This window comes from Cricetulus griseus, chromosome 6 (genome assembly GCF_003668045.3).
Source record: "Cricetulus griseus strain 17A/GY chromosome 6, alternate assembly CriGri-PICRH-1.0, whole genome shotgun sequence".
In the NCBI taxonomy this organism is placed as follows: Eukaryota; Metazoa; Chordata; class Mammalia; order Rodentia; family Cricetidae; genus Cricetulus; species Cricetulus griseus.
The window spans coordinates 36,509,993-36,529,304 of record NC_048599.1 but is presented as its reverse complement, the minus strand read 5'-3'; the positions used below and the strand labels follow the sequence as shown (position 1 = coordinate 36,529,304).

At 39.2% G+C, this 19,312-nt stretch overlaps 1 protein-coding gene across 1 annotated transcript in view; it reads left to right on the top strand.

Moving 5' to 3' along the window:
* The window catches only part of Macrod2 (mono-ADP ribosylhydrolase 2), a 1,968,760-nt gene that overhangs the window by 1,936,597 nt on the left and 12,851 nt on the right, over positions 1-19,312 (top strand). The window contains exon 17 of the mRNA XM_035446323.1: positions 15,375-15,452. Coding sequence (XP_035302214.1) covers positions 15,375-15,452 — 78 coding nt within the window. The remainder of the gene's footprint in view (positions 1-15,374; positions 15,453-19,312) is intronic.

Below are 19,312 nucleotides of genomic sequence, written 5' to 3'. Positions count from 1 at the left end.
TGACAAATGAGCCTGCCTCAGAAAGGAGAACCAAGCTGCTGAAATTTGCTCCTGCATTACCCAAAGTGGACATGCAACCTATGTTACAGGTCCCTGTGCATGCCACAGGAGAGGAAGACCTCCACACACTCCCTCTATGCTCTATCAACTGCCACAATGGTACAGTGACAGGGCCATCACTGACACAGATTAGGGGCTTTTTCTTGCAAATACATGTACTTGACTATGACTGACCCCTTCGGCCCATCCCTGGGATATGGAAGACATACCAGTCCATTGCTTGTAAGTGAATAGGACTAACATGGCCAGTCAGTGAAACCATTTGAGGGCCTACTCCCCAGATTTTGCTCCACTGTATAGCCTCTGTGGGATGCTGTCATTTGAATGGAATGGGAGCGCTTAGTCCCGATGATATCAATGAGCAGGTGTGGGTAGCCACATCACTTCACTGGGGTCGGTTTTCACATGTGGGAAAGGTCTGGGGTGAGCTAGAAGGTAACCAAGGAGCCCTTTGATTCCAAAGGCATGAAGGGCACTTCTACATACGCTATTGTTGAAGAGGGAATAAAACTCCCATGTACCAGAGGGCCTGGGCATCTGTTTCTTACCAGTAACTGAATGATCTTTAGCAAAAGGCAGAAGGCTAGGTTATACAGCAGTGTTAGCTGTGTGCTTCATAATATGTCTGAGCTGGCCTTTCATGTGTACATGTGCATGCATGTGCTTGCTTTGGTCTCAGTTAAACTCTTGAGGATGTAAACATGGTTAAAGCTAGAAAGGCCTAGAGATTAAGATTCCAGTGTCTGGGATATGGCTTTGCGAAGGCAAACTGAGAGGAGAATTTAGTTTAATACCAGGTGGGTATGAAAAATTCCTGCTAGCTGCAAAGAAACTATTCCCTTTCTTTGAAGCTGAGAGAATTGGCGTTGGGCTGAGCCCAGAAAGAGGATTAACTTAGAGAAGGGAGCATTCTTCCTTCCAGGTCACAGCCCCCACAGTCTCCTCCAACGCACCTGTGGGCTCCAGTGGTATTTCTCAGATGCAGGGATATGGTTTTTGTTTTTTGCGTTTTGTTTTAATAGATTTTATTTTTATTTATTTATTTATTTGGTCATGGGCAAAGATGATGTGCTAACATTTTATTAAGTGTTCAGAATAAACTGTGCTGTTTAGCGGGATGCAGCCTAGAGGTCAAGTATAGTAGAAATAAGAACATTCATGATTTAAAAAGCACACGATGGAACTCCACTTTGAATAGCTGTGTGTGTGTGTGCAATCATGGAGAATTTCAATTTGAGATGCAAAAATTACTTTCCTTTGGAAGCCTTGAGGATGTAGGAAGGTTCTGAGAATTCAGCCTTAGTTATTTCCAGCCCTGAGTTCTTTCCTTATGAAGGATTTCATACAAAGCACCATGGGTTAAAAAAAAAAAAAAAAAAAAAAATCAAAGCTTCCCCTGCTGTGGCTCCTTACTTGGATAAAGCCCTATTAGAGTAAAAGAATAAAGAGACTACTGGAAAAAAGAAAGAAAGAAAGAAAGAAAGAAAGAAAGAAAGAAAGAAAGAAAGAAAGAAAGAAAGAAAGGACAAAATCCCACCTATCTCTGTGTTCCTCAGTACCCTGAAGTACCCTGTGGTGTACAGATTTAGCTGGTAGCAGTAGAGAAACAAAAGTCACAAAGGGTGTGCGATGTCGCATGGAGTTTTACAGATACCCAATTTGTATTGTTCCTGCTGGAAAGACTCAGATGTAGTCAAGCTCTGGAAGCCCCTGGCTGAGAAGGGCCTCCTTAAAGTCCTCCTTTCTGCCAAGCCCTGGTGGAGGCCGGAGTGGGGTTGCATAATAAGGCTGAATAAGAACTGGAAACTTAATTAGGGCCTGATAAAGAGAAAGAAAAGTGCAGCCATGTGTAGAATGTGATCAGAGGCCAGCACTGTTGAGTGAAACATGACACCTGAGAAGCTGGGGTGTAGAAACTCTCTGAAATTATATGGAAATTTGCACAGCATAGAAAAGGGGCAAAGTACTAGCCCTAAGGCAGTAGGATAAAGATGTTATAATTCCTCTAGGTATTTTACACCAGGAGATGGCTCAGTACATCTAAATGTTTAACACGACACAGGACAGCCTAAAAACAACAACAACAACAAATAGCCATAATGACAACTTTGAGGTTAGCTGCCTATGCTCTGAAATATGTCCTTATTTCAAAATAACCAACTCTCTTTTTTTGCATCCGAGTTTAATATTACCCTTTGCCAGTGTCCATGGCAAACTATGCCCTTGCCTTGGCCACCTGTAAATTCCATGAGCAAAGCAGTGGCTTTGCTTATTTTGGATCCCAGCAAGTGAGAGACACCACAATATTTCGTGGTCCCATTTGGAGCTCATGAGCAGGCCCACTGGGGCTTCAAGGAGATTTAAGATGCTAATGAAGAGGGAAGGAGAGATGGCTTCTCAGTTAAGAGTATTTGGTATTCTTCCAAAGGACAGAGATTTAGATCCCAGCACCTAAAAACATCAGTAACTCCAGTTCAAGGGGATCCAATGCCCTCTTCTGGCCTTTGTTGGTACCAGGCTCACATGGGGCATAGATACATGCATACAAGTAAAACAAAAATCTTTTAATGTGACATATGATGTATAAAGTTCTATGTAGTACTACATATAACAGCTAGAGCACACACACACAAACACACACACACACACACACACACACAAAGCCATAATATGCAAATTAGCCAAAAGATCCATGTTACACTACTGAGCCTAAAAGCCCATTCTGTGTGACATAGAAGCCCAGATCCTTTGTACAGTATATCAGGGTCATCTGAGTTGTTAAACAACTTCTTAGCTCAGACCAATTAACCCCATTTGAAGTATGTCACGTTCTGCCCCTTCTCTTGCTGTAACTGAGTATCTCTCAGCTCTATGTCCTGGGTGGAGATACAAAATCTTGAAACTCCCAGTGGCTACCCACAAAGCCCTGATAGCCAACAGGTTTTGAGTCTGGATGAAAGAAAATATTTCCTGCAGATGGCTCTGGGAGGACCACAGGCCACAGATACAGAGGGATCATAGTTGCTAAAGAGTGCGTGCCTTGCTCATCAAACTGCAGACATACTGAAACTTCAGTACCACAGCTCAGAAAGAGAGAGAGAGAGAGAGAGAGAGAGAGAGAGAGAGAGAGAGAGAGAAAGAGAGAAGCAAGCATGCATATAAAGACAGACGAAGAATCTATTGTGGCATCATGAAAGACCTTAACATTATCTAAAATTAAAAAGAAACTACATTGGTCTAATGGGCAAGTTATGTCCCAAAACATGTCTACCACAATCTCACGCCAAGTCACCACTTCGATAAGTTAATGAATTGTGCAGTTAGGCAGGCACACCACACCATGTGTCACTTACAACAATAAACTTTTAGGAGAATGCGCAGTTGAATTTATTATATCAAATAAAAAGATAAGATTTTTTGCAACATATTGTACATACGGTTTTCTTAATTCATGAAGAGTGCATAAAAGCCAATAAAGAAAACAGCAACAACAGCCAAGAAAAAAGTGGAAAAACTGGTAGAATACAAAAACATAGGATAACATTGTTATACAAATCATAACAGGTATGGTTGGGGTGTTCTCCAAGGAAAGCGTAAGGATACTCAATGCTGGGAACAGTGGGAAAACCATTTTCATAATTACTAATTAGGGTACAGACTGGCCTGCCTCTCCTGGAAATCAGTTTTGCAACACCCATGAACACTAAATGCATACATATTCTCGATCCATGAATCTACTAAGCGTTTACCATAGGGAAACATCCAGAGTTTTGCCGAAGTGTTGTATCCACGTCTAGGTAGCAGGACATTAAAACATTCTATAAGAGAATATTAGATTGCTTTAAAGGTACATTAAAATGATTGTGTCCATTAATACTTATCTATTTAATTTGCAATATTAAACTGTAGAGTGTGAATGAATATACTTTAAATATATGTAGAGTATGAAAATACTGCACTGTGGAAAGCATACAGCATCGTGTTTTATGTAAGACACTAGTGCTGAGGGGACACAGTGAAGCCGAGCTAAGGGAGGGGGAGTTCTGCATTTTATGCCTTCTGGGATGATTATGGGAAAGATAACATGGAGGGAGGGTCACTTTCATTAGCATTTTGAGCAGTTTGAAAGTTATGTGTAAGTGTTCTTTTGTATATTTTTAATCATCACTAGGTTTATTTAAAGTTTAGGCACTGTGACCTTTTTCTATTTCCATTTAGAAATGCATGTTTCTAAAACAACAATACATAGCTCATTAAATTGTAACCCATTTCAGCTAATTAAATCTTCATAGAACATGAAGATCACCACAACAATAAACCTTAAATACTAGAAAGGGATCCGAGCTGTGGAAGGAAGAAGGGGAGCAGGAAGCAGAGGTATGACAAGAAGTAACAAACCAGAACGGCCTTTGAAATGCAGGGCAGTTAAAAGCCCCTGATTTATTTACAATGAGATTGAAGAATTTTAGCATGAGCTTTTGACAAGAAAACTAATACATTCTAGGCTCTTACAGCTTGTTTCCAAACAAAACCTTAAAAGACTAAAAGAAAAAGAGATACATGTAAGAAAATTTATATCGGAAATTTGATGTTTTAGTGACAGACCAATTTACCTTCAGCAAACTGAAGATCCTTTTTTCTAAAAGAAGAAAGAGCTGTGTGACATTTTATTCTCAATACTTGAGTGCTATTCATCTAGAACTTAAGGAAGCTAATTATGGATAAGTAGCAATAAAAGACTACAATGCTGAAAGATAGCAGTGATTTTTTTTTTTCCTGAGATTGAATATAGTGTAAGGATGGCTTGTAAGATAATTTCCAGTAGTATTGGTGACCTGAGTTAAGGCTGAGTTTATATCAGTAAAACAGTGTTAGCATAGCTTGGAGAGGCATGCTCTTGCCTAACACTGTTTATACTCACACGCTATCCTTCATTACATGAGTTTTTGATCTCTTCTCATTTAGCTAGACTGGGAGTCTAGACCTAGATAGTGAACTTGGAAGTCTGGGGCAAAGGAAGGTCTAGCAAGCAGTAGCCTAAAAAGAACTAAAGACTTCTAAGTTCTAAGTGAGTGCTGTGCATATGAAATAATAGCCTTCTTCCTTTTGAGCTGGAGAGTTAAGTGAATGTGATAGATGCCCTAATCTCTAAAACCAGTTTTCCTCCATCTTAGTAGCATTCTAAAGTCAGCAAAGCTTGGATTAGGAGGTTTTTCTCTGGATATTTTAATTCAATATTTTCTACATGTTTTATATTTTTTTAGTAGATACAGAAATTAAACCATTAATTATCATATGTTAACTTGTTAGATACAAATCAAATTTGTGATCTCACAGCTATAATTTCTATGAGATAGAACTAAGAAACGATGTTAAGATTGGTTCAGTTGACATATATTAAGTGTGTGTATGTGTGTGTGTGCGCGCACATGCGTGAGAGTGCACTATAACCATAATAATGCTGCATGTTAAATATCATTAGCCACAGCCTAGAATAAAAGTCATCAAATATTTTGATCATGAATATCAGGACCAACTACAGCTTCTCTGATCCAGAAGGTATATTGGGCTCTAAGTTGAGTCCTGTTCTCAGCCTCATTTGGACCAACTGATCCACAAAACATGTTCCTCAAAGGTAAAAGATGGGAAAATAGGCAAAGACTCAAATGTGCAAATGCACTGCCAGTCCCTATGTGACTTAATTTAGCAGATGCCTCCCAAAAATTCATGACCAAAGTTAGCAGCAGCAGACAGTGCAATAGACTCCCAAGAGGGAATCAGGTAGGAAATGAACCTTTTCCATAATCAATAGGAAATTGGTACACAGATGTTGGTATAGTGGTTCAAAAATATTTCATTTGGATCAACAGCACCGTAATTCAATAAAGTGGGATTCCAACGGGTCCTGATCTCTGTAGCTCACATGCAGCTGTGTATTCTGAGAAATGATTGCCATTCTCTGTTTGGATGAGATAACTATTAGTAAACATCTCAAAATATAATCTTGGAGGGTCCTCCAACATCTCTCCAAATTTATGTATTTAAGAAACTGGTTACCTGGCATTCAGTGTGCATCATGGCTCATCTTTTCTTTTGAGATGAGGCCTGCACCATTTATCACTTTTTATGTAATGCCCCTGACCTACAAAAGGTTGCTATAATCAAAGCTTTGAGAACAGTGGCAGTTGATAATTGAAAATGAAAATGGCATTGAATGTCCCAGACTCTATTTCAGCATCTTTTATCTCCTGCAAGGAGCCCTGAAATATACCTCTTGTTTATGTCCCAAGCAGTACCAATCAAAATGGGGGAGAGTCAGACAAACTGGAATAAATAGAGAACAGAGGCATTTTGTTTTTATCAGATTCTATTGTCTATGTGGAATGGACTCATTTCTCTGGGGCACTCAGTTGCATTGCTCAGCAGGATAGAAGCCATTCAGATAATACCAGTGTCACACTCATGTCACAATAACAAATGTCTGTTCTCCTCCTCCCTGAATACACATACATACTCACACACTGGAGCAGATATACATATGCACAGGCAAGGTCATCAAAGCATGCACATTGGCAGATAGATTCAAGCCACATACAGTACATGCAGGCACACACCATGCACAGTGATATTAGTAAATGATATAGCCAACAAACACACTGTTAGACCTCTGAGAGCAAATCAAATAGACAATGGCGCTCTGTGTCCCAGAAACGTAGTCATGTACAGGACTAGAACTTTGATGACTGCTGTGTTTACTGTCTACTGTGGATCTCAAATCACCTATTACATGCCAGGCTAATCTGTGTTCACATAGTGTCACAGCCTAAGATATCTTACAAGTCACACTGTAAAATGAGGTTAAAAGCACAGGCATAGGGCAAACATTTTAAAAGCTTCTGCTTTCTGGTTGGCTTTTTGAACCTTACTTTGCTCAACTTGGCCTTCCCTGGCCTAGTTAGCTCTTAATAGCATTGTGTATCCTGCTTCATTTTTGCTGAGCACTGTTTAATAGAATGTTTTCCAACCTGTTCACTAGAAAGTTCTCTAGGGTTATTACCATTGGTCATCTCAGGAATTTTCTTTCTTAGTCCTTCCACTCTGCCACTAGAACTAGATCCCATCAAAAATGAGATCCCTGAGAAGAATGCCAAGGAAGTCATGTGCCAGTAGAATTAGGTCAGCTAATTTCCCTTCCACAGTAATAACTTCTTATCAAATATAACATTAATGCTATACTTTGTTCAATTCTGATTTCATTCCAGAGAGTGATATAAGGGTCAGAACATTTTATAGTAGTTTTACTAGCAAAAACAAAAACAAACAAACAAACAAAAAAAACCCTGTTTTTTAACAAACTATGAAATGTGGTAAGAAGCTATTTAAAAAGTTCAGTGGTTATGCAGCATGCCTCTTTGTCATAAGACTGTGCCTTGTTCACTCTCTGTTGGTTTTCCTGTCCTTCTAATGGTAGTTTGTGTGCTTCTTTGGGTATTGAGTACAGGAATCCTGGGTACTCTCTTAACGACTTGGTTTGATAAATCTGTGTTGCTAACTTAGCCCTTTTTTTCAGACTGCCAGTCCCTTCCTTGTTAGTCTAGTCTTGTTTGCTCTGGGCAAGGTGTTTACCGAACAGTCAGGAGTTCTTTTGCCATGTTACCTTTTCTGACTGGTTCTGTAACCTACCTGGAATTTATTTTGAGAATACTAGAAACTATCCCTTTGGTAGATATTGACTATTAAGTAATTCTATTTTGTTTTCCTGAAAATACTTCTGATTTCAAATGCAAGTTGGAAAGATTTTGTTGGGCATGGGAATTTAGGTTAAAGACATTTTTCCTTTATTACAAAAAAGACATCACACTATCTCTATAATTCATTGTTTGTTGCAAGCTCAACTCTTAACTCTTGCTATTTTAAGTCCAATGGGCCTTTTCTTAACTACATAATTTCTATATTTTTTCCTTTAACCTAGGTTTTCAGCTATTTCACAATGACAGATGAATTTTGCTTTGCATTAACTTCACTTATCATTACCACACCCTTGATAGAGTATCAGAACATGGTATCAATCATTAATTCCATCAAACTACTATTGGTTATTTGTTAGAATATTGGTTTTGCCCATTATGAGGAAGATTCTGAAACTTCCAAGTTCTCTGTCAACATTTGGGCTGAACTTGCTCTTAAGTCTCACAACTCAGTGTGTGAACTACACTATGTCTACAGGACTCCTGCTGTCTCACCCATGTGTCATTTGTCCTCAGGATTTCTTCCTGATCCAGATTTTAGTTCACTAACTGCTTTTCAGCTCAGTGGACCCTGCCATCAAATTTATCTATTGAATCTATATTATTATTATTTATTATTATTATTATTATTATTTCAGTTCTAAAATTGTTATCTGATTTTATAGGGCCTAATTCTCTGAGAAACTTTTTGTTATGCAAGTTACTCAATTTAACACCCAAGGTTTTTTTTTGTTTTTGTTTTTTTTGTTTTGGGTTTTGGTTTTGGTTTTTCAAGACAGGGTTTCTCTATGTAGCTTTGGAGCCTATCCTGGCACTCTCTCTGGAGACCAGGCTTGCCTGGAACTCACAGAGTTCCGCCTGCCTCTGCCTCCCGAGTGCTGGGATTAAAGGCGTGTGCCACCAACGCCCGGCCGTTCTTAACATATGTTGGTCATTCACATTTTGTCTATAACACCTTGTTTTCATTCTCTTAGCTTTCAGTGATCTGTTGTAGCAGTTTTAGGCTGCCAGGTAATTTTTGTTGCATGGGGGGACACTGTGCTTAAAAACTTTCTGAGGATAATTTGAGAATCTGAATAGTTCTCTTCTTCCAGGGATTTATTTTTGCCAGGACAGGTAGGAGAACACAATAGAGCAGTGGTTCTCAACCTGTGGGTGGAGACCCCTTTGGGGTTACATATTTGATATTTACATTACAATTCATAACGATAGCAAAATTAGTTAGGAAGTAGCAATGAAATAATTTTGTGGTTGGAGGGGTTACCACAACATGAACTGAATTAAAGGGCCAAAGCCTTAGCAAGTTTGAGAACCACTGTAATAGAGAAATGTAACCCAAGATCCAAGAAGGAGGGTTGGGTTTTTGTTTGTTTGTTTGTTTGTTTGTTTTTTGTTTTTATTTCTGTTGGTTTGTTTTAATTTCTCAAATGTGTTGTGTGTGTGTGTGTGTGTGTGTGTGTGTGTGTGTGTGTGTGTGTGTGTGTGTGTGTGTGTGTGTGTGTGTTTGTGGAGAATTAAACATACCCCCTCACACATTCTTGACAAGTGTTCCAATGCTAAGCTATATCCCCAGCCCTGAATTTTGGTTTTATTTAAAATTTGATCTATCTTAGTCCTACAGAAAACATGAGTTGCTCAGCAGGGGATTTTCCTTTGGTGGGCCCTCACCGCTTGCATTTTGCCTTCCATCAACCAACCCTCAAAGTCCCCTGGAGTGCCTGTTCAATCGATGGTACTGGAATGTCAGTTCACTGCTTTGTTCCTCATGGAGTCTGTGCTGCATCATTAATCCACTGGCTCCTTAAAATAATTCCTGTCAGCAATCTGTCCAGTACTTCTAGCGATTTGGGTTATTCTGCATCACCATCACCAACCTCAGGCAGAAACCCCATCTCATTATCATCTTAATTTGCATCTTTCATAATTACCAAAGTGAATCATATTTCACTTGAATGTAAGACATTATTTCTTACTTTGTGAACTCTCAAATCTCTTGCAATTTTTTTTTCTATTGGAGTATTGCCCTCCATTTCTATTTTTAGATGTTCTTTATTTCTTTTAACATTATGAATGCCTGTGATAAAAACGTATTTTTCTCATTCAAAATACTTGTAAGCTCCACCCCTAAGATTGCTGTGTTTATGAAGTCAAATATTTTTCCTTATTTCTACTATGCTTTTAGTCTTAAGTGGCAAACTGCTCATGTCCCCATCCTTAAGGGACACATCACTGATTTCTTCTGCATACAAATGTAAGTAGTGTGTTAATGAGCACTTGCAAAGTGCTAAACTTTCAGCAAGTTTCTGTCAGAGTTAAAGTGTGATATTATGATGATAGGTCCAGCTGGAAGTTCAAGGTCTATTTTCTGTGTCCTGATCTCATCCTCAGACATTACTAGAAGAGCTGGGACAGTGTTATAGTATGGTTATTCTCGAAGAATTTTCTTCTTGTGTTATCCTGTTCCTGTACCAGCTCATCTAATCTTGTATCATCAGTTTTCCTGAAGAATGACATCTTTCTGGTTCCTCCTGTGTATTTCACACTCCTCTTCCTACACCCAATACAAAAGCCTGTTCAGCATTTCAATTAAATGAGCCTCAACTCATACCTCAAATCTTAAAATGGTTTTCTTCCTCTTCCCTGACTCCATTTGTATTTACGTCAAATTCTGACCTCCCTACCACCAAGCACCCAGGATACATGCTCAATCATGTTTCATTTTTAAAATTAGTATTTTTTCCAGCCTGATGACAGTTTCTCCTCCCTACCTCTTCTCCACCCAGTTCACCCCCCAATCTACTCCTCCTCCTCTCCCTTCAGAAAGAGGCAGGCCTCCCATGTATGCCAACCAGCCATGACATATCAAGTTGCAGTAAGACTAGGCACCTCCTCTCCTATTAAGGCTGGATAAGGCAACCCAGTAGATGGAAATGGTCCCGAAAATAGGTAACAGAGTCAGAGACAGCCCCTGCTCCCACTGTTAGGAGTCCCACAAGAAGACTAAACTACACAACTGTCACATATATGGAAAGGACCTAGGTGGGTCCCATGCAAGTTCTCTGGTTGTAGGTTCTGTCTCTGTGAGGCCCTGTGAGTCCAGGTGAGTTGATTCTGTGAGTTTTCTTGTTATCTTGGCCCCTCTGACACCCACATTCCTTCTTACCTCTCTTCAACAGGATGCCCTGATGTACTGATGTTTGTCTGTGGGTCTCTGCATCTGTTTCCATCAGTTGCTGGGTGAAGCCTCTCTGATGACAATTGGGCTAGGCAACAATATACGACATTCAGAATATCCTTAGGAATCATTTCACTGACATTTATTAATTTATTTATCTCCATTCATGTTTGTTTGCTTCTATCCTAGGTCTCTGGGCTGCCCAGCTTCTGGGTCCTAGCTCTCCAGGCAATGTCAGAAGTGGGCTCCTTCTCATGATATGGGTCATGAGTTGGCCACTCCCATAATTTCTGTGCAACCTTTACCCCAGCATATCTTGTAATCAGGGCAAATTACAGGTCAAAGGTTATATGACTAGGCTGGGGTCTCAGTCCCTCCATTGGAAGTATTACAAGAGATGGCCCGTTCAGGCTTCATATCATTGCTAGGAGTCGTAGCTAGGGTCAGTCTCATAGATTCCTGGGAGTGTCCATTGTACAATATTCTAACTCATCCCAGAGATGCCCCTGATTCCAGTTGTCTTTCCCAGTAATTCTCTCCCTCCATCCTCCCCCAACCTGATTCCTCCAATTCCCATCCTACCCCACGCCTTCCAGACACCCCCCATTCACCTGTGATGTCTGTTCTATTTTCCCTTTCACAGTGAGATTCATGTCTCTCTTCTTAAGCCCCCCTTTGTTATCTAGCCTCTCTGGGTTTGTGGATTATAGCTTGATTATCATTTACTAAACACCAATATCCACACATACCATATTTGTCTTTCTGGGTCTGAGTTACCTCATTCAAGATGGTATTTTCTAGTTCCATGAATTTTCTGGGAAATTTCACGTTGCCATTGTTTTTAACAGCTGAATAATACTCCATTATGTAAATAGACCACATTTTCTTTATCCATTATTTGTTAAGAAACATTAGGTTGTTTCCAGTTTCTGGTTATTACAAATAAAGCTGCTATGAATGTAGTTAAGCAAGTGTCCTTGTTATATGGAGTGTCCTCTAGGTATATGCCCAGGAGTGGTATAGCTGGGTCTTGAAGTAGATCAATTCCCAATTTTCTGAGAAACTGCCATATTTATTTCCAAAGTGACTGTACAAATTTGCATTCCCACCAGCAATAGAGGAGTGTTTTCCTTACTCCACATCTTCTCCAACATGAGCTGTCACTGTTGCTTTTCATCTTAGCTATTCTGACAGTTATAAGAAGAAATCTGAATCATTTTGATTTGCATTTCCCTGGTGGCTAAGGATGTTGAACATTTCTTTAAGTGTTTCTTGTCCATTTGAGATTCCTCTGTTGAGAATTCTGTTTAGATCTGTACCCCATTTTTTTAATTGGATCATTTGATTTGTTAATGTCTAGTTTCTTGAGTTCTTTATATATTTTGGAAATCAGCCCTCTGTCAGACATGAAGTTGGTAAAGATCTTTTGACATTCCATAGGCTGCTGTTTTGTTCTTTTGACAGCACCCTTTTCGTTTCTGAAGATTTTCAGTTTCATGATATTAAAGGCTCCTATTTATTAATTGTTGATCTTAGTGTCTGTGCAATTGGTGTTCTGTTCAGGAAGTTGTCTCCAGTTCAATGTGTTCTGTTCAAGGCTATTCCCAATTTTCTCTTCTATCAGGTTCAGAAAGCAAAGACCTAATGATGGTCATACTTCAAAAACCTGTACTCCACAAAATTGGAAAATCTAAAAGAAATGGAGAACTTCCTCAGTTCTTTTGGTAACCACTTACCAAAGTTAAATCAAGGTCAGACAAACAATTTAAATAGACCTATAGCCCCTAAGGAAATAGAAAGCCCAGGGCCAGATGGTTTTAGCACAGGATTCCACCAGACTTTCAAAGAAGAGCTAATATCAATACTCTTCAAATTATTTCACAAATTAGAAAAAGAAGAAACATTGACAAATTCACTTTATAAGGCCACAGTTACTCTGATACCCAAACTACACAAAGACTCAAAAAAGATACAGAAATACAGACCAATTTCCCTCATGAACATTGATGCAAAAATACTCAATAAAATATTCACAAACAGAATATATTGCTGTAACTTTAAGTAAGTAAGTGAAAGACCTATATGGCAAGAACTTCAAGTCTTTGAAAAAGAAATGAAAGAAGATATCAGAGTAAAAAGATCTCCCATGCTCATGGATCCGTAGGATTAACATAGTAAAATGGCCATCTTACCAAGCAATCTACAGACTTAATGCAATTCCCATCAAAATTCCAACACAATTCTTTACAGAACTTGAAAGAACAATACTCAACTTTACATGGAAAAACAAAAACTCAGGATAGCTAAAACAATCCTGTACAATAAAAGAACTTGTGGAGGTATCACCATTCCTGATTCCAAGCTCTACTGTAGAGCTAAAGTAAAAAAAAAAAAAAAAAAAAAAAAAAAAAAAAACAAACTGCATGGTATCAGCATAAAAACAGATAGTAGATCAATGGAACCAAATGGATGTAATTCTATGGACATCTGATTTAAGCCAGATATATACAATAGGAAAAGAAAGCATCTTCAACAAATGGTTCTTGTCTAATTGGATGTCAGCATGTAGAAGTATGCAAATAGATCCATATCTATCACTCTGCACAAAACCCCAGTCCAAGTGGATCAAAGACTTCAACATAAAACCAGATACACTAAGTCATATTTCCTGACTATCAATATCAGTAAATGGTTGCCAGAAGTACAGACTCCACCTGCAAGTCTTTCCCTCTGGAAGATTATAAATTGGAGCTGCCCCCTCTTTCTTTATCCCCATTTGGCACACCAAATTTAACATCTCCTCCTCTTAGGCTGTCCTGTCAAATGATTTCACCTTCTCTTTCAAAAGTACAGAAATGAAATCTTCAAGTATTTGTATTTGTAAATTCCCAGCAAGGGCATTCATGTTGGGAAAACATATTGGGTATTTAAGATTTGAGAGATTATCATCCTCCTGAATATCTAGAAATGAGAAAGACCTCTCCCAGAACCACTTAGTGTTGTATAAGCTGAGTGTGGTGACCCACACCTTTAATGGAAGCACGAGGGAGGCAGAAGTAGGAGAAGCTCTGCATTGGAGGCTAGCCTTGTTTACAGAGTGAGTTCCTGGACAGCCAGGGCTACCCTGAGGAACCTTAAGGTTTTGGGGTATTTGTTTTTCTGGTGGGGGTGGGGCTGTTTTATAACTTGAACAGTAAATGGATGAACTTCTTGCTGAGGGTCATATAGAAAGCAGGTTACAACACAAGCCAGCAGCAAGCTAGAGACTCAGCAATCCAGTATTCACTCCCTGTGTGTCTCAGAAGGTCTCCTGGGGAGGCAGCTGTGTTACCCTACTGTAGTTTAACAAGAAACCCTTCCTGTGAGGAGAAGGGACCTTTCAGCTTTCAGGCATGCCTAAGGCAAGATCAGGCCTTAATTCCTTCATTTGTTTCTCTCTCTCTCTCTCTCTCTCTCTCTCTCTCTCTCTCTCTCTCTCTCTCTCTCTCTCTCTCTCTCCTCTCTCGTTACGATAAATCTTTCCTCCAAAAGCCACTGAGCCCCACCGCCACGTGTGAGCTTTACACCAGCTGCCCACCCGAGTTAGGCCCAAATAAATACACAGAAACTTGTATTAGGTTCAAAGCTGCTTGGCCAATGACTAGGATTCCTCATCTGTTAGCTCAGTCCCAATTATCATAAATCTATATATTTTATAAGACTTATCTTATCGGACGCCTTATTGGCATCCCTCCTTGCCGGTGGCTCACATCCTGCTGCTGGAGGAGGCAAACGGGAAAAGGGGAAAAAGGGAAAAAGGGACTCTTCCTGTTTCTCCTTCGCTTAAATATGAGTCTCCTTGCTATGTCACTTCCTGCCTGGATCAGCACTTCTCTACTACATTTCCCAGAATCCTCTTTGACTCCTAGTTCCATCTAACTTGCTGTCTCATTGGCCAAACAGTATTTTATTTAACAATCAATAAGATAAACATACACATTACATTCCCCATCTCTCTCTCTCTCTCTCTCTCTCTCTCTCTCTCTCTCTCTCTCTCTCCCTCTCCCTTTCCCTCTCCTCCTCCCTTACTTGCTACCTCCCCTTCCTTCTCTCTCTAAATTTAAATAGCACATTGTGTTGATTAAAGCATATTCTTTCTTTCTATCCTACTAGATTCCTAATTTGACAAACTAGTTATATGATTATCTCACAAATTAAGGAGAACTTAGGAGATAATGATAAGTATTCAAGCTTCCTTGACCTGCAACTTCCTCCTGTAACCTACTCTGAAGAAGAAGTTAAATTCCCAGAGTAGTTTTAAATTCAAGAGGGCAGTGGAAGGCTGGAGCACATTGGCGGCAGCACTGTGCTGACTCTCTACTAACCAGGGCTCTCTGTCTTCCTCTTTTCAGCCCAAGGTGAGGATGCACCATCTGGGTTTGCAAAAAGCCAAGCTTCCAGCGACACAGAAGCCACTACAGGTCCTGATGGTGAGTCTCAGCTGCCTGTGCTCAACTGTGAATCTGTGGTATTTTGTGCCCATGTAATCTAGGATTATGGGAACTTTCTGATCTAGGAATCAACGTATTTGGTTACAACAAAGTAAATTTCAAAAGCCAAGTTCAACCTAGGAGATAATAAAAATGGAAGCCTTTTAAAAACACACAGGTGTGTGTGTGTGTGTATGTGTGTGTGTGTGTGTGTGTGTGTGTGTGTGTGTGTGTGTACAAATTCTGTTTTAAGATAACACATGTGGTTTATGGCTTAAACGTTCCTCACTATATTGAGGTCACAGTGAGTCATTCAAGGTCAAACTAAAATCAACCTGGCCTGCTGTTATCTCTGCTACCCCAGTATTGTGGAGCTCTCCAGCAAGCTTGGGCTAAAGTTCTTCTCACACCCTCAACTGTTTCATCTCTGATGCTTTGTCAAAACACACAATGACTCTTTCAGAGTACCTTAGAAATAAACCCACTTAACTTTAGATGCTTTCAAAATCAGATTCAAATAAAGATCCCAGAACCATGAACTTATTAACATCCCTGTTCCCACACACCCATGCTAACAACATTCTTAAATACCATTATTTGCATTAGAAAAATCCCTACTTTCACAGACATGATTCTGCTCCGTCATTGAGGTTTGTGTTTTAAATAGTATAATAAAGACTCTTTTCAAGTTTGATTAGAGAGGCGCACTCAGTGGGTTTAGATGAAATATCTGTTAGTAACACCAAGAACTTGCTGCAAGAGAAGCTGGGACAGGAGACCCAGCAGCCACCCATAGCACAAGAGACATTCCTTACTTCTATAGACTTTGGAAGGGAGGGTCAGTGAGTCTGCCAGCTTACTGAGTATATACTAGCTAAGATAGATGCCAGTGGCTCTGGTTGCCATGGGCCTAGGAAAAGAGACAAGCTGCAGAGGAGAGTCCTTAACCCCTCAGCACCAGCCAGTCAGTCTCACAGCTAAGAAAACTAGAATCTGTAGCTTATCAACTATGCAAAGTGATACATGTTTACTAATTTTGGGTGATACATAAAATTATAAAGTTACACTTGTTGATGGTCTACTACGCTATGGTCTATAGACAAATGTATAATGTCTAAGTCAGGTAAAGAATATTCGCCTCCAATATTACTCATTTCTTTATGGTAAAACCTGAAATTCCTTTTAGCTCTTTAAAATGCAATTCCATCTTTCTTATCTGCAGACACCCTCCCATGCAATCCTATACCACAACTTCTCGCTCTTACCTCACTATTACTCAAAAGCCATCACTGAGTCCCTCCCAGTGTGTCTGGTCATTACTGTCTCCACTCAGTTTCTGAGAGATAACTAATCACTGTCTTTCTGTAGCTGACCTATTTCTTTTAATATAATCTCTAGTTCCACAGATGTCACAAATGACAAGACTCATTCCTGTAGTGACAACTAGTATAACTAGTGTCCCAGTAATATATATGCCACGTTTTTTTTTATCCACTTACAAATTCCTAAACATTTATTTCTATATTGTGGATATTGTGTTGCAAAGAAGTCTCCCAACATACTGATTTTGTTTCTTTCTGATACATGCTCAGTAGTTGGATTGTCAGGTCATATGGTAGTTCTATCTATCTATCTATCTATCTATCTATCTATCTATCTATCTATCTCTATCTCTTTATGAAACTTCCATGCTGTTTTCTATAATAACTATACTATTTTAAATTCACACTAGCAGTTTGCAAGGTTTCTCCAAGCCTTTGTCAACCTTTATTATTTTCATTGTTTTTGATAATGATACCTTCTACTGCAAGGAAGTGATGTATTTGTGCAATTTTTAATTTGTAATCAATATTTATGTTGGCCATTTTTGAGAAATGTCTACTTAGATTTGATGCTTATTTATAAAGTAGGTCATATGCTTCCTTGCTAATATGTTTCTGTAATACCTTCTATTCTGGCTTTCAACGCCCTTTCAGTGTTATAGCTACTGAGATTTTCAACCATTCAATATAATATCTCTTCACTCCATTAGCTATTTCTTTTGCTGTGCAAGCACCTTTTAATCTGATGAAATCCCATTCATCTACTTCTGATTTTTTTCCTATACTTTTGGTGGTCTGTGCCAAAAATCCTTGACCTTGCCAATGTTCTCAGGTATTTCCCTCCCATAATTTCATGTCTTCTATGAGTCTTTAAACTACTTTTGATTTTTGTAACTGATGAAAAAGAGGAGTCCAGTTTTATTCTTCTGCATGTAGATATTCAGTACATGTGCATCTCTTGGTGAAAAGAACTGTCCTTTGTCTCATTCATGTTCATAATACCTTCTAGGCTGCCTAGTCATTCACATATCTGTTTTAAGCCCAAACTCTGCTGGTTTGATCATTCCACTTTTGGTATGTTTACTCAGGATCATTTTGGCTATTGGAGATGTTTATAGTTACATATAAAATTATTTTTCCCAACTGTATGAACAATATCATTAGATTTTTTGTTTGCTTGTTTTTTGAGACAGGATTTCTTGGTGTAACAGTCCTGGCTGTCCTGGGACAAGCTTTGTAGACCAGGCTGGCCTCGAACTCATAGAGATCCACCTGCCTCTGCCTCCAAAATTCATTAGAATTTTTATATGGATTAAATTGGGATAGTAAAAACATTTTTTTTTTACTTTTTTATGTCCTCTTTAGTTTCTCTCATCAATGTCTTGTAGTTAAGTTTCCTCCTAAGCATGTGACTGGTTTATTTCTATTTACAAGTCACTATGGGCATATTGTGGAGCCTTGGCATCTCTCATGGCAGGGGAGGGTGACAGAAGTGGATGGGGAGCCACAAACATGCCAGGCAGACAGAGCTTAAGTGAGAACTTTTATTAGAAAGGAAAGGGGGAGGAAAGAGAAAAGAAGTAAAGAGACACAGAGACAGAGAGAGGATAGAAGAGAAGAGGGGGGCAGAAAAAGTCTTGTCTGTCCCAGGGGAACAGCAGGAAAGAGAGGGAAAGAGAGAGCAAAAAGAGAGAGGGAAAGAGAGCAAAAGTGGGTGGAGGTCTTTCTTTAAAAGGGATCCTTTATACTTGATCTGACCAGGGTACTGCCTGAGTGCATTCTGCCGGGTGACAGGGACAGGCCAGCATAATGCTTGAATCTATACACATATAGCAATGATATATATATATATATATATATATAATATATATATAATATATATATATTATTTCTACTTTGCTGAATCTAGTTAGCAATTCTACTAGAGGGGGGGGTCTTTGGCATTTCTTGTAAGTAAAATCAAATCATTCCTTAACATGGGCAACTTTTCACTTCAGAGACTCTTTAGTTCTACTTTTTGCCTGAGTGCCCTGGCTACAGTCTATATAACTCTGTCAAATGAAAGTGGAGAGTGTGGGACTCTTATTTCACTTCTTAGGAAGCTTGTCAGTTGGGTTATTATCATTGATACTTATATGCTGTGTTATGTTTACACAATGTGTCCAGCATTTTAATCACGAAACAGCTTTGACTTTTATCAGATGCTTTATTGGCACTGATTGACAGGATTGATGGATCTGTCCTTCATGCTCATGTGGTGGTGCATCGTGTTTGCTAATTTGCATGTGTTGAACTATAATTGCCTCCCCAGGATGGATCCCAATTGTCCCAGTGTATAATCTTTTTACTGTGAGGTTGGATTTGGATTCCTAGTTTTATTCATGATTTTACATTTGTGTATATCAAGGCTATCGATCTGAGTGTTACTCTGTGTAATGAGAGCAGAGAGGGGGATAGTTACCTGGATATTTAATGAAGCAATGCTAGCTTTATGAAATGAGTTTGGGAGAATTTCTTCCTCTCCTATTTTTGGGATAA